Raw genomic sequence first — 16282 nt, forward strand, 5'->3', positions numbered from 1 at the left:
ACCCCTCACACAAGAAATATACCATGCACTTACTCCTCCTTGCCCCTGATCAGAGAATCATGGAATGATTCTTTAAGAGACCTTAAAGGACATCTAGTTCCAACCCCCCTGCCATGAGCTGGAATCCTTCCACCAGACCAGGCTATTCAGAGCCCCATCCAGTCTGGTCTTAAGCACCTCAAGGATAGGGAATCCACTACATCTCTGGGCAACTTTGTGCCAGTGCCTCACCACCCTGCCAGTAAAGAATTTCTGCCTAGTATCTGACCTAAACCTGCCCTCCTTCAGCTTAGGGCCATTCCTGATCCCATTACCCAAACCCACATGCTGGCCTATCTTTCCAGAGACCAAGGTGAGTACTATAAAGTTAGATAGACTCAATAATGCTTCCCCTTGCCTTTTTATTTTTTCTTATTATTTTTAATAATAAAAAGTAAAACAAAGCGTTAGATAAAAGACAAAGAAAAGTTGGTGTCCTGTTCTCCCCTTCCCTCCCTGACTGAAGACTTGGCATCCTCACTTTCTTTGCATTTATTTTAATAAAATGAAATGAATTTTGCTTTTAAATAAACACTATTTTAAACACCAACTCTTACTCTGCTCTCTGGAAAACAGATGGTGAATGTACTGTCACCTCTACCTCTTTGGTAAACTGATTGATCTTTGTTGTATTTCATGTGCAGTCCTTCTGAGGTGCTGAAGAAGAGGCCACGGTCAGGTACCAGAAGAGTTGGCCCCACCTGGCTTCCTGGGGTGTGAGCCTTCCAGCCTAAAAGCACAAGCAGATAAAGGAAATGATTCATGGCAAAAGGGCTAGGTTTGATACCGTGATTTCTCATACATGTTCAGACAAGCCAAGGTCTTTTAAAAAAAAATTGATTATAACTTAAAACAAATCAACCAGACAAATGCTGTTAGAAGTCATCAAAGTACATGGTATAAAAACTCTTCTGCCCTCTAGTGCTGTGAAGCAGCGTGATATCTTAGATGCACTGATCGATTTTTGGGAGAGGAAAATATGTAGCATTGCAACCCACAATTTCAGACACTTTTATCACTGCCAAAGGGAAGGGAGGGGGAGTTTAAAAGGTACTTAATAATTTTTGTGTATGAACTTGAGAGAAATACGATCTTAATATCTGAAACAAAAACAAAAGCTGTAAAAAAGTCTTGAAAGAGATACATTGTGTAGAAGCTTGTTAAAGGCACTTTGGGATAAATTGGAAATGCTGCCACTCAATCAAATAGAGAAAAATCTGAAACAACATCATTGATTGGGAGTGTTATGCCATAAGCAAGATGTGTTGTACAAGCTTCTTTTAAGTAATGTTTGCAGTTGTGTGATGAATGCCACTGGGGCGTTGCTGCACTCTGCATTCCAGCCTTGGGGGGTCTGGGATTCAGTGGAGACGTGCAGAACAGTCTCACCGTCTCGGGGGCACCAGAGTATGCCAGCAGAAAAGATCATGTTAAATGGCACCATTAAAGCTCACGGCTCTATCTTTTCTAGTTTAATCTCATAAATTAATCCACATCCTCCTAGAATAAGTCTTCAAAGAGAAAGAGGTAATTGGATATAAATACTCTCTTACCAAATCCTGAATTACTGTGATACAGCAGCAGGCAGCTTTGGGCACTTTGATCTCTTTGCATGATTTTCATTCCCCTTTTAAGCCTTAGTCTTGGGCCTTATTGTTTCAATTCTTTTCCACTGCCAACTTCTCTCTTTGCTTACTAGTTTGTCCTCTAGCCACTCCCTGTGGTCCTTCCTGAAGAGGCTCAGCCTTCACCCTGAATTATTCTTTGCTAGCTGTTCTCCTCCTTGTGCTTTCTCTGCAATGAAGCCAGATGAAATATTTGTGCCCACACGTGCATATAAAACCCTGCCAAGACTCTGATGTGTGGGGCCAACTGCTGCTTAGTGCATTTCTGGTAAACCTGCACCCCCATAGCACAGCTCCTGAGCAGTGGGAGCCATGTAAACTCCTACTCACACAATACACCATGGAGATAAAACCCTTTGTCTTCTCCAAGTGGAACTGACAAGTTTTCATCACTCTTCTGATCACCTCGAGTCTCTTAATACACTCTGAACCCTGTTTGCCTCTTTGCTGTCACATTAGATTGATAGCTCCTTGAGACAGCAACTGCATTTTGAATTAAGTCTGGCAAAACAGGCCCCTTGTCCTGATTCAGTGAGTCGCACCTTAGGCGTGACAGCAAGATGAATATGCCCGAGGAATTCCTGGTGCTGAAAATGAAAGACTGACAAGGAAACTGAGGCTCAGGCTGACAGTGAGTGATCTGGGCCCATCACAAACAGTGTGACTTTGCACACTCCTTGGACAACTTTTGGGCAGGCTATTTAAGACCGCAAGGTGCTTGGTGCCCACAAGGTAGCTGGTGGGACTGCCAGCACCAGTGCTCTTCCCACTAGACAGTGGCCTTCCACATGGGACATTGTGATTCAGGGAAGTGATTTGATTTGAAATGCATGAGATTTGAGGTCAGCAGTCTAGAGTAAGACTTGAATAAGAACAGCAAAGGCTATGCTAAAAGTTCCTGAGAATATTATTCTCGGTATCTGCTGCCAATTCCAAATATTTCAGGTATTCCTAGAGTACTTACCAAAAATTCCTATAGAAATGAATCAGCTGAATAAATACTAGTTTTTCTATGAAATTGTTTGCTACAACAGCAGAAAACTGACTTTGCGGATGAAGGAACTCCTCTAGTTCTGATTTTGTGTAAATATAAGGAAATATAAGAGTGTATTCTTTCATTTTAGTGTTGGCCCATATGTCTTGGTAACTCCAAATGAAACCAGAAGAAAACAGTTACAGCAAAGTAAGTTGAATTGTCTAATATACATTATTTCTACTTGAATAACTGGGATTTTAGCATTTTATCGCTTTTGCAATTTTTTCCCTTTTTTTTGCTTTTACATGTACAGCTATGACAGTAATGCCAATGCTATGAGCATTCTCCATGATCATGTAGCTTTTCTTAAGAGTGACTCATCATCTGGCTTCACTTCATGCAGAATAAATCTTGTTTGGAAGGGTTTTGATACTTTCAGTGCAGGAGGTGTTCAAGATGGCTTCTGCAAGACTATGCTGGAATTAGCTCTATCCAACTTTTACAGGATTGAATTCATATTGGGGAATCTTGAACAGTCTCAAGGTTAGGAGGAGGAAGAACAAAAATATAAATAAGAAATATTTTTGAAAATACTCCCATGTGGAAACAAAAGCAACTGCAGACACTGTTAGTTCTTAAACATGCATTTGAGTGTAGGTGGTTCTTCTACTGAAGCTGGTAAAAGTAATTTTAGGTGGAAAGTATTTGTGGATATATGTTCACTTTTTCTTAGCTTGGAGTCTTGCTGGTGAAAGTAGCTAAGCAGGAGCACCCTGAATCTCTACCAGAAAGTTCAGGCATATATTGAAATCTTTTATTGACAAAGTTACAGCCAGAGTCAGATGTGAAATAAATTCTGTATACAGAGGTGACTGACTGAGCACAGCAGTCCTATGCACCTGGGCATTGATTTATGCAAGACATGAAAGCTGAAGGAGTGTGTGTCAGCACTTCTCATGTCTTGAGTCCTCGAGGAAACAGTGCAATTAAATCCTTTCTTCTCAAACATTGTGAATTTAGCTAAAATGCTTTACCAGCAGGCTGGTATGGGTTGGGTTTCCTTTGGTTGTGAGAAAGAAAATGGACTTATCATGAAACAAACTATAATCTTTTTGAAGGAAAAATAGCAGCATATCATCTTAGACCTGACTGATGTTAACAGCAAAGGTGCTGCTGCTCTAATAAAAATCAGTTTTCCTTTTGTCGTGCCAGTGTGAAGGGTCTGAAGCATGTCAGGTATTTCTGTCTTGGACACTGGTAGAAATAGGACCTCATTGGATTCAATCTCTACTTAAACGCTTATTTTAAAGGTGAAATAAAAAACTGTTCTCTGTCTTTTGGGTCTCTTTAGAGGTTTACCCAAACACTGGTTTTATCCTCTTAGAGGAGGGCTGGTGTAGCCTCCAAAAAACCATAGCCAGCCTTTAGAATGCACAGTTAGTAAGAGTGAAAGAAACCCCTAGAGCAACTGAAGTGCTAGTGTAAAACCCAGCTCCTCTTTCCATAGGCTTTGTTGGCCTTGCTATTCACAGGAATTGTGTTTTTCCCTCTGTCAGTCGGCAAAGAGAGAAGTTAAATCAGCCATCCTGGAGCATATGGCTGCACCCCGGCTGTATTGACTTTCACTGACTACACTGGGAGCTGGCTGCCCATCTCACATGTGGGTGCCTATGCTGAAGTGTCTTAATTTGAAGCTGATTCATGCATTCCTCCTGTTTTTATTTAGGGAGCATGTGGTTGGGAGGGAAAACTACTTTTCATTTCCCTGCTGGGGAGCATTACACCACAAGGATTTCCCTCTATGCAGTAATAACATCTTCATCGTAACAACTTCTGCTTTACCTGCAGGAGTAAATACTGTGGCTCTTACCTATAGGTTCCCAGGGGTTAAAAAGCAGTCTGTTAGCTGTCTCCTGGCTGGTTATGGCTTTATTTTTGGGGTTGAGTCCTAGGGTTGCTCACCATTACAGTCTCAAGTTAGGGAAAATGTTTGCCCAATTAGCTAATTATTGCAGTGACTGCGTAGCTTCTTGTGGGGATATCTACATCTCTTGAGAACCAAGCTGGTTCCTGGATGGTCTTCAGGATTACATGCAATTAGCAGAAATGGCTGCTTGTTAGTATTCCTCTAACTTCCATATATTTATTTCTTTTTATACCTGCTCAGTTGCTAAGAAAGAGCTCGATGACCTGGAGCAATGGAAGAAAGAACACAGGCCAGGGCCAATTACATTGGTGCCACAGAGACTGGGTAAGACATTTAAATCAGCAGCTGAGAATTGCAAAATTTAATTTTCCATGACATAAGACATTTTTAACTTTTTCTCGCTACTTATTAAAGAGATTCAGTTTCAATAAGGGCTGACATGAGTCTATTGTATGTTCTCTGTGCTTCTTGATGATCATGGCAAGGAAGATGTTTCTGAAACAAAACAGCACAGATTGTCACTCAAGAAATCTGTCAAGGGCAGGGCAGAAAATCTGTACCAACATTTGGGGAAAACAGGTGGATTAACTCTCCTGCTGTTTACACTGCCTGTGGTTGATGTCTCTGAGGGGGCGCACACTTGTCATTAGTGTGCAGATGGACAGCAAGTTGGAGACCCTCCAGTTACCCATAGGAAAACTCCTCTGTGTCTGTGTGTTGCTTTCCTGGCTGTTGGCTCTTGATGAGGCAAAAGTGATCCCTGCAGCTTCAGCATTTTCAGGCTAAATGTGTGAAATCCTCTGTCACCTATTTTTTTAAGATAACAGACAAGTAAATGAAAAACAGGGTAAAAAGCTGCAAGAACTTAAGACACCCTGAACACAACTGATGTGTTTGCTAAGATAAGCAAGATGTTTTCTAGGTGTGTGAGGGAAAGTGTAGGAGATATCTTGAATTGTAACCACTATAAAGTACTGAATTTAGTGATATTTCAGACTTAGTTTTAAAAAAAGTTTTAGAAAAGAAGATCTTCTCTTCCTTACTTTGGCTTTTGTAGGAGAATTTGGGGTGCACAGGATGTGGTCTGCTTTGACCTGCGAATTAAGTTCTTTCTCTGCCAGGCTACACAAGATAAGTTATTGGTGGTGTACAGCGTATAAAAATAGACAGCAGGTGGGAGATTTGAACTGACTCCAACCCAGAACTGATTTTTAGCCCAAGGTGATCCTGGTCCCACATGTTCTGCCCTGCAGCTGAGTCACAGTTGTTTGCAGTGGTGGCAATGCCCTGTATTCAAATCATGTGCAGTTGTTTGGCCAGACACAGTCTTTGTGAGTTCATGTGTAACATCTGCTTCTTGCTTGTGGGTAGTTTCTAGAAGATATACTTCTGTCACAAGAATACCATAGAGCTTTTTGCTGAAGAAAGTGAAATCTGGAAAAAAAAATTGGCATATTTGGTGTGTGTGGGCTGGCTGTGTGACTGAGGGTGTCCTTAAAGCTGCAGGGACTGAGTGTCAGGAGTCTTCTGGCCCCACTGCATTTAAAATCCTTCTAGGCAAAGAAGAAACTTAAGAGGAAAAAAAAAAGAAAAGAAAATTTGATGTCATTAGTCGCTCTCTAGCTGCCACTTAGACGCCTGGAGGTTGAGACACAGGTAGTATGTTAAGTGCCTTTGAAAAGAACTGAGGTGCAAAGATTATTAGAACATATCATTCCCACAGGAAGAAATTTGGAGCTGAAATGGCATCTCTAATTTCACCCCTGTAGGTACTCATTAGGAGAAAAAAGTATCATGTGTTATTTTCTCAGAATGATTTTAAGGGACTGCACATCTAGTCCAAATCACTAAATAAAATCGCTAAATAAAGTAGAAGTTTCTTAAAGTTTTTTAACACTTGTGGTTTCCACAGGGAAATAAGTATGCTGGATTTCAACTCTGTAATATTTGACTGGCAAACTTTCAGGTATCATGGAGAGATGAGAGCAATGAAGGATGCAAGTTCTACTCTCCTCCATAAGCAACAAGTGGAGCAACAAATCATGCCTGATAAATGCAACAGTCTCTTTTCTGGTTTTATTATATGGGATCACAACACCCTCTGCCTTCAGTGAAGCATTTGACACATTGCAGCCAAGGCAACTTGAATGAATTAAACCTGGCTGAAAGGCTATAGGCAATTTCTGATAATGATCAGGAAAATGTTTGTTCTGAGACAACATCCACCAGTCCCGGCAAAAAAACTACAGTGCACAAAAGAAATTTTGCTATTAAAAGGCTAAAAAAAGAGAAGGATTTGGCATCTAAGAGGTTTCAAAACCTGTTTAGTAGCAGTTTTATTTTCTAGACCTGGAGATGAGACACTCTACAATGCATAGAGCTGTATGCTTATTGCTACTCTAAGCTTATTGCTTGTATACTGTATGGCCATTCTCTCTGGAGAACTTACCTTAGGGATTTATTTGTGTCCATGGAAATGTTGCCATGCTTAGGGTATTGATCTCCTATTCACTGAATGTCACAAAAGCTCCTAAAGATTAGTTACCTTCAATTAGTAAATGGAGAGAGCTACCTTTAGACAAGAGTGATCCCTCCTAGTATTTCTTACATTTCTGAAAGGTCTTGCAATTCATAGAATGGTTTGGGTCTGAAGGCAACTTAAATATCTTTTAGTTTTAACTGCCCTGCTGTGGGCAGGGACACCATCTACTAGACCAGGTTGCTCAATGTGCAATTCAACCTGGCCTTGAACACTGCCAGAGATGGGCATCCACAGCTTCTCTGGGCAATCTGTACCAGTGCCTCAGCACCTCACAGTGAAACATGTATTTATTATATTCTGTTTAAACCTCTCTTCTTTCAGTTTAAAGCCATTCCTCCTTGTCCTACCACCATAAGCTCTTGCAAAAATTCCCTCTCCAGCTGTCTCCTAGCCCCTTTCAGGTACTGAAAGGCTTGCTAAGAGGTCTCCCTGGAGCCTTCTCCTCCCCTGGGGGAACAATCCTGGCTCTCTCAGTCTTTCTTCACAGGAGAGGTGCTCTAGCCCTCTAATGATTTTTGAGGCCATCCCCTGGACTCAGTCCAGCAGGTCCATGTCCTTTTTCTATTGGGGACTCCAGAGCTGGATGCAGCCCTGCAGGTGGGGTCTCACCAGAGGAGAGCAGAGCAGAGGGGCAGAATCACATTCCCTCGACTGGCTGCCCATGCTGCTTTTGATACAGCCCAGGATATCAGGCACCTAAGGTAGCACAGGTTGGTCCAGCTGCTTCCATAGAATTAGGAGGCACAGAGAGGGGAATTTCTCATGAAAACAATGAACTGGGGAAATACAGCCCCCACCCTCAGAATGGAGTGAGGGCTGTCATTTTTTGCAACAACTAAAGGGAATAAATGATTTCCGTTCCTACAACAAGAAAATACTTTGGAAAATAGAGCAGAGTAATAGAATCAAAATCCCTCCCTCAATCCCTTGATACTTAGTATCACTTTCTTTGTATGGTTTGTGGGGATTTTGTTTCTTTTTACTGAAGGCTGAACATTATCACCGGAGCTTTAGATGTTCACAAAAGAGTCCATGGCTTTGGAAAAGGATGCTTTCTACTACCTGAATATGAATGTGAGGTCTGTGGGAAAGGCTTTTACTTCCATTTCAGGAAGGGGCTTCTTCCCTAATCCCGAACACATTACTTAGAAAATTTTCAAATTATAGCATCCCATTGGAGCTGGAAGAGTCCAAGATCCTAAATTTGATAAGAGATAAACTTTTTAGCAATAGAATTTCTGACTGTGTGTGAGCAAAGGTGGGGATAGCTAGATGTGAAAATGAAAACTCACCTGCAAAGCATGACTGATTTTCTGAAATGGAATAGTTCCTCAGTAAACTGATCATATATTGTAGGGACATATTTGTTGGTAGAGTGGATGATACAGTGGGTGCTCTATAAATAATAGGCAAGTGCTTTTGATGGATGAAAAAAATGATCAAAAAGGTCTCCTCTCTGTTCTCTTTAAAGTCAGACAGCTACTGTAATTATGAAAAATTTCCTGTATATGCATACATCCAATCTGTTATATTGCTGTATTCTGAAATGACTGGCATTTGCAGTTAAAATGCTCATACAAAGTGCCATTTATATTTTTGGGGTTTTTTTAAGGTGGAAACGAATCAGAGGCTCAAGTACGACAAAGCCAACAAATGATTCTCATTCAATCTAAATACCAGAAAAAGGTCAGTAAGAATAAATGTGTTTGTTTATTTTTAGAACTCAAAAGAAAGCTTTTCCTGTAGTGTTTTGTATGACTATAAAATGAACTTGCAGCTGCTTGACAGGAGAAAGTCATGAAACCTGAAGGAAGCAGCAGAAAATCAGAAACTAATGTTCTGCACCAAAGAAAATGAGAAATCTTTCCATAAATATGTAGCAATCTGTATCGCAGATGATATCTCAAATAACAGCCAGAACAGTTGTAAAGCCACTTAAATGCCTTGCTGTATCTTCCAGCATGTTGCTTTTGCTTGGACTAATTGATCAATGTACCACCCTGTCCCGTGCTTATGTGGAAATGTTCCTGTTACAAGAGGTATAAATGCTTGCAAGTTATCAATCAGCTGTGTGAGTCCTTGCATGGATGCCCATTTATCAGTCCTAGATTTTTCAGTCTTCTTAAAGCCAATATTGCAGTAGCTGTTGCACAACCTGCATTATTCAGTGTCTTATTTTAAGTGAGAAAAAAATCCAGAAACTTTCCCCTAGCACATTTTAGATTTGAAAGATGCGCACTAGAGGAGTCAAGTTGCCTTATATGTTCCTTGTATACATAAATATGTAAAATAACTTCCTATGTTTATGTCACACAGCACAAGAGAGAAGAGTATGTAAAAGCAAAAAAGGCAGCTGAAGAAGCTGAAATCCTGAAAAAGAAAGCAATTCAGAGAGAAAAGGTAAATCTGGTTACTGCAGACCTGAGGCCATATAACAGTTCATGTCTTGACACTTGATTTTGCTGAACTACATGAAACCGGCTAATTAAATTAGGTGGCAGCCCTGGATGATACCAAGAAATCAGGAAATGTAGTCTTCCTCTTCTTTGTAGCTGACTGAAGGATACCTACCCAGGGTTTTTGGGGGCTCGAGTGTTCCTTTGGCTTGTCAGAAACTCCAGTCTTTCAGTTGCATCTATCTGGCAGAGTTAGCAGAGAGAGAGAACACAGAGGTCAGGAGTAAATTGTGTGCAGGTTATATGGTTCACTTTGGCATGAGCTCCCTCTCTAAGATTGGATTGTAGCAGTTGGCACAAAGACTTTATAGAAATCCATAATTGCCTGTGCGCATGGGAAGAATTCTAGAAAATCCAGCCTCTCAGGATGGAAAAAGGTATCCAAGTCATGGAAAGGTCAGTGTATTCTACCTGCATTGGGATGAGAGCATCCTGAAATTCAGCTGGCCCTCCAGCCCTTCTACAGCCAGTGCACACAAGTGGTCTTGCTAATAGGTCAGATCACTCTTCCTTCTAATATTCTTCATATATTGACAACAATGATAGCTCATTTGCAAATTTTCTTTTTTTATTTTTAATTTTTTTGCTTTCTCTAGTTATTCTCACAAAGCATCTACTTCTTTGTGCTGCACAACCCTTTGTAAAAGTTCATTTGTGTCTCCTTGGTGGCAACCAAGTAGTACTTGCTTGAGAATGCAGTGTGGAATTTAAATGAAAAATAAAAGGAGAGGGAGCATGATACTGATGTGCTCATTAACAAGGAGAGAAAGGGAGATTTCAGGTTAGCAAGTTTTGTCTCCACAACAGTAAAAATGATTTTCAGTGCAGAAACTGAATGTTGAGAGTTAATTAAAAAGTCATCGATACTGGTTGGCGTGCAAGGGCATGCATAAACAAAAATAACTGTATTTGCTTCTGGGTGAGGGTTAGTCTGTTCCTGATCTCTCAGTGGTTAGTATTATACTTTGGGCATAAGCCTATACACAACAGCTTACAGGGACAATAAATACTGTCACCTGAAAATGTTGTTAGCTGTTGCCATCTCATATACAGCTCCAGACACAGTGATGATAGCAGTGGAAGAGAGCGGATTAATTATTTAATATATGTTGTTTGCCCATGGGCATTGGACAAGAAAAATGTTACAAGACTGCTATAATTTCTAGTTACACCTGGAAAATATATTGATGTATCAGGTTTGTTTTCATGCTCTTTAATTTCCTTACCTTCACTCCCACAGATTATAAAATCTTTATAGATGTTGTAGGTAGTAAAACTGTAAGTATCCATTTTTGCTGAAGGAGGATGCAACATTGCAGCAAGCATCTTTGCCAAACAGACTAATTTGACTAAATAAACATATACCCACAAAGCAATCACACAAAACAGAGCTGTATGAAAGGGAAATCTTAGTTTGAATTAGTTTATTCAGATTGTCTTCCACAATAGTGATTGAGCCGATGGAGATTTCTTCTTGGAAGATGATTAGGTATCAAATATTCAACCTCGTGTTTAAGAAGAGCATGCTGAAAACCCACTGGAAAGTGCCAGTTTGGCTATCTCACCCTGTCTACTGATGAAAGGCTCCCAAGACCTGAGAATGACATGGATCCTACTGGTGCTGTACAACCAGCGTTGGGCTCTGTTTACTAAAGGAAAGGAGCTTTTTATTTGAAGTGCTAGATTTGTATTCAACTGCACCTGTAGGGCATTGGCTGAGAGCATGTCTTTCTGCAAGTTCACAGGCCGTCTTTTCTTGCTGGCCAGCCCTTCTTTTGCTCAAGGTTATTATTCATTCAGTAAAAACCAAATTGTGTGACAGTCTGAGAGGAGATAATAGCTAGCCAGCTTTATCAGCAGGAGCCCTGGAACTTTCACAGCTGGAAAGCTTCTTTGCCAACAGACATGAATGGTGAAGCCTTACAGACTAATGTGCAGTGACTAGAACGAGTGCTGGTACTCAGCTCAGCTCTTTCTTGATTGTAAGGATGATGTACTGTGAGTCAGTGCTGCTTGTGAACTTAGGATCTGTTTATGTTAGCGTTTTAATGCTGGTTTTGCAGAGAAAAGCAGCATCCCCTTTCCCATTCTTTGTGAACAAGCAAAAACTGTGAGTCAGCCAAAGCAGTACCCAAATACGAAGGTTTGCCTTACTATCTGTACGAGTCCACCTGCCTGTCTCTGTCATTCTTTAATTAACCATGGGGTTATTAGCTGCTGGAAGACCAGCTTGGCAGCTGCCTTGTCTCTCTAGCTTCCAGAGAGAGGAAAGAGTCTTCATTCTGTGCTCCACAGGGCCTCCTTGTGTGACCAACTACTGGGGTCTCCTGTGCACCTCAAGACAGGCAGCTTGTCCTGGGACTGTTGTATTGTAAATCAAAGGCAACTCCGATGAAGGGGAGACAGAATGATGCACCTGACTCCATCATCAGAAGGCTAATGAATTACTTTATTATACTATACTATGTACAATGTGTCTAAACTGAATCTGCCAGGCACTCACTCTTGCTCACAACGGCACAGAACTGCACTCCTCTCTGATTCTCTGGTGACTGTCCCGTGACAGTCCCACACACACACAGGCCAAGGGAGCAAAACATCCTCACTTTGGGTAAACAATCTCCACACTGCTTTCTACTTTAGCACAACAAGCAAGATAAGAATTGTGTTTTCCTTCTTCTCTGCTTGTCTCACAGCTTCTCTCTGTTCAGAGGGCATGTGAATACCACATTGTTGGGGTTTGTTCATGGGGTAACCGAGGGCTGCCTGAGTTTGGGTATTTGAAGCTAATGATGAGTGCTCAGTGAAATAAATTGGAAAAGATTTTGTAACATGAGCAGGGAATTCCCCTCTTCTGTATTTTTCCAAAATGCTGAGATGTGTGTCTAATTGCCTAATCCACAGAAAGTGTTTAAGTACATGAGAGGTAGTTTTTTTAATATTTGCTCATTAGTAGTAGATGTCTGGATTTGGTATTTTTTGTGCAGCCCTTTGCATCACAGTGTTTGACCAGACTAGATCATCATTTCCTTTGTGTCTGTTGGATGAAAGGACTGTCAAAGTTCCCCAAAAAATAAGCAAGCAGCTGATACTTGGCTTCTTGTTTTTTAAGATTTTCTCATTTGTGTTGCATGTAAAATTGGATTACTTCAGCGCAATGGATATTTCTGTTTCCTGTGACTGAATTTCTGTTGCTGTTACCCTGCCTTTAGCATTTCCTTTTATAGTTTAGGTCTTGACTGATTAGTAGAAGATTCAAACAATTTGAAATGATAAGGCTCAGTGTAATTATACTGAAGGCAACGTTTTTCTCTCTTACATTATGTAGTAAACAGTCCTGCCATCTTCAGAAACTGTCTTATTTAGGATAGGCTGTAATTTTGTTTTATTCTTTATCAAATCATGTGCTCTTTAATTTGACTGTGTTAATCAGCATGAGCGGCCTTTTTTCAGGGATTTGTTAAAACTGGGCACTTTGCAGACCTTCTGCACACATTTTTCAAAGTGTTTACCTTCAATATCACAGCTGTTCCACTCTTGGCTTTTTGAACACGGTGCCAAACGTGGAGTGCTTTGGCAATGTCTATTGATAGATTATCATTAGTTGGAGAATGTGCCCATCCTGTCGCCTGTCACTTGTATGCATCCTTAAGCAGGTTTCCTAGGGTAAACTTCCAGAGTGAAAAATAGTCACACCAGCCACAAGTGAGTAATTTCAAGATGCTGGAGTTTTCTTCAGGTACCATTCTGGTGCTAGAATAGCTGTAGGATATTCCTTTATTTTTTCATCTAGTGGGAGGCAGGGTTGGCACTGAAGGTTTGTATTTATCAAAGTTAATATCACTGTTCTCTAGATGTCACTAGCTAGGAGCTAGACCACAACAAGTCCTGTGAGATTTGGATTTTTTTGGAACTTTTCAAATTCTCTTTTTGAACTTTCAGGAGCCTTGCAATATGATGGTGGATCCCACATCCAATGCTTTTTGGAGGTGAAGGCAACAGCCTTGTGATATTGGGCAGTGTTGGGGAAAAGCCTGGGAGCTATGGCTGGTGTCTCAAGGGTATCAGCATCACCTGTGACAATAACACAAGCCATAAGATTTCTTTTCTGCCTCTTTCTTTTTCTGTAAACTGTGAAGATGCACAAATGAGTGGGAGTTTTTTTGCCTAACACATCATCTGTGTCTAGGTTAGAAGCAAACAATATATCCCCTGAACACTCTAAAATCATCCATACTGTGTAGTGATGTTCCTTACTACAGTTTGGTTAAAGTTTTCAGTTGCATCAGTATGTCATACATTCTATCACTGTCTCTGCATGTCAAATGAGTGAACAAGACATCTTATTCAGAGATTCCCCTTCCTCCTTTTGTTTATTTCTCACTGCCTTTTTCCAAATAACAGCTTCTAAGTCTTTTGCCTTCCAGCAGTTTTTATCATCACACAACATAGTGGCTCTTTTCCTATCTGCAGACATCTGAAAGGATTTTTTCTTAATCCTGTGCATGCAAAAGAGGAATTTGCTCTTGTTTTGCAAATCTCTTTCAGGCAGTCATTCTTTATCCAATTAAAAAATATGCATCCTGAAATTGCCAAAGGCAAAGTAATTGAGTATCTGCCAGCAGAACTGTAATTTTTCTGAAATGTTTTTCATTGCAGGGCAGAAAGAAGATTATGGAACTGGGGATTTCAGCCCCCTGTTCTTAACACCCCATACCCACTTACATGTTTCCCCTTCCTCATTCTCCCTGACCTTGCACAGTTCCTCTTCTCAGGCACTGTTCTCTCCCTGATTTGGGGCTCTGGCCACAGGGGCCATTTTCACCTACACCCCTCTTCTCATCTGTGCAAGGTATTGTCTGAAATTTTCAGGGCACTTTGTTCAGAGCAATGTCTGGTTGCTGGGTTACTGAGCAATTACCTGTTTTCCTTTTGAGGGTGGGCAATGAGCAGAGTGACATCCGAGACGGTATTTTGCTCCACATGAGGGTTGTTGTGATCATTTCTTGGGAGCTCTTACTGGAGCATCCCCCCACCAACTGCAGTGTGGGAGTTCAAAATACAGCAGGCTGAAATCTCAGGCTGGAACTTCTAATTTGTGCTTTTCAAACACTGAACTGCCTTTTAACTGCTCTTTTCACTGGACCTAACTTCATCCTGTGAGCCAAAAAAAAAAAATTGGCTGGCCTTCTTTTCATTGGAATTTAGTTTGAATTGCCTGTTACTGCTGTTGCAGCAAGTTCTCTCATTTTTACTTTATTTCACTGTACTATTCTACTTGAATTTGGGATTTGGGCATCTTAGATGATACTTCCACTGGAAATCGCGTGCAGTTTTTTATTAAAGGACTTAATCATTTGTGCGGTACCCAGATTTACACAGGAGTTTTACCTGTCAAGGATTTGTTGGCTCTTACACCAGATATGGTATCTCAGGCAGAAGAATGCTGGTTAAGAACAAATGTCTCCCACCTTCATTTGTCTTAGCATGTATTCAGCTGGCCAGTACCTAGCGCTCCTGCAGGACAGCTCTGTGAGCTGCATGTGTTCACGTCGCTGCACTGTCAGTGCCGCAGGACCATCATCTGCTTTGGTGCAGTGGTTTAGGTCTTCTGCCTTCTTGCAAGGACCAGGGTTGCATCAGCTGCCCCCCGAGATGTCCCCCAGCAGGGCTGTGACATGATAGCTGTGAAGGCTGACAAGGCCTTTTGGGTAGATGGGTACTAGGAGCACCGTGTCATTTTCTAACATAAACAGGTCTCTTGACTGAGAGATGTTTGTTCATAGTGAATACCTTTAAATTTGAGATTGGGTCACTTCTGTACCCAACTGCTATAGAACTTTTAAAAACAAAAATATTGAAATATTGGAATTGAAATAATTGATGTTTGGTTTTGGGTTATTGAAACCTAGAGTATTTTTTCCTGGTTTTAATGCTCTAGGCAGAGAGACTTGAAGTTAAAAAAAGACAAGAAGAAATGCAAAGAAGAGAGATGCTTCTTGAAGATCAAAAGTAGTAAGTAAAATTTGAAACCTATTACCTAATCCTTATCTACTTGTCCTTTTGTTTTGCTTGTTTGGGTTTTTAATTATTATTTAATATTATCTTATTTGTTTGCAAACCCCTGGTTTGGGGTTCAAGAAGGATTTGGCTTCTGGACCACAGGAGTTTCCTACTGAGCACTTTTTTTTACTCTGAGAGTGGCTGAACATGAGCACAGGTTACTCAGGCAGGTTGTGGATTCTCCATCCTTGAACATTCAAAATAATCAAAAGTTCTGGACAGCTGTCATGAAGTGGCCCCACTTGAGCAGAGGGTAGGACAAGATGACATCCAGCAACCTCAATGATTTTATGCTTCTGTGAAATATTCAAGCCTCCTCCACACCTTATTCTGTGAGAAGTTTTGTCCTGTAGACCTCTCTTAGCTTCCTAAAACATTCACTTTGAAATGAAAGTTGTGAATTGTAAAATGACTTTGTACTTTTGTTCTCTAACTGAATCAATATGTAATCATTCAATCCAAGACTAATTATCAAAAAAGAATCCAAATTACATCTCCACTCATTTATTTTGTTGATTAGTAAAGAAGTCTAATCCACATGTAAATAATGAGGACTTCCTCTATTTAGCATAGTCCTACTTAAATGTGAAGATATGTTGTAAAGACCTATTTCCCAAGAATACCTCCTTAATATCAGATTTAGATACGGCCTAA

The 16282-nt window shown here is 40.6% G+C and overlaps 1 protein-coding gene across 3 annotated transcripts in view; it reads left to right on the forward strand.

Annotated features, from left to right (window-relative positions):
• EPSTI1 (epithelial stromal interaction 1) overlaps positions 1–16282 on the forward strand; it is a 50207-nt gene that overhangs the window by 8515 nt on the left and 25410 nt on the right. For all 3 annotated transcript variants that reach the window (XR_007778952.1, XR_007778950.1, XM_050980796.1), the window contains exons 3-7: positions 2789–2847; positions 4808–4891; positions 8722–8795; positions 9426–9509; positions 15507–15580. Coding sequence is in view for 1 of the 3 variants with exons in the window: in XM_050980796.1 (XP_050836753.1) it covers positions 2789–2847; positions 4808–4891; positions 8722–8795; positions 9426–9509; positions 15507–15580 (375 nt within the window). In the remaining 2 variants the exon portion in view is untranslated. The remainder of the gene's footprint in view (positions 1–2788; positions 2848–4807; positions 4892–8721; positions 8796–9425; positions 9510–15506; positions 15581–16282) is intronic.

The sequence above is a fragment of the Serinus canaria genome, chromosome 1, assembly GCF_022539315.1.
Source record: "Serinus canaria isolate serCan28SL12 chromosome 1, serCan2020, whole genome shotgun sequence".
NCBI classification, from domain to species: Eukaryota; Metazoa; Chordata; class Aves; order Passeriformes; family Fringillidae; genus Serinus; species Serinus canaria.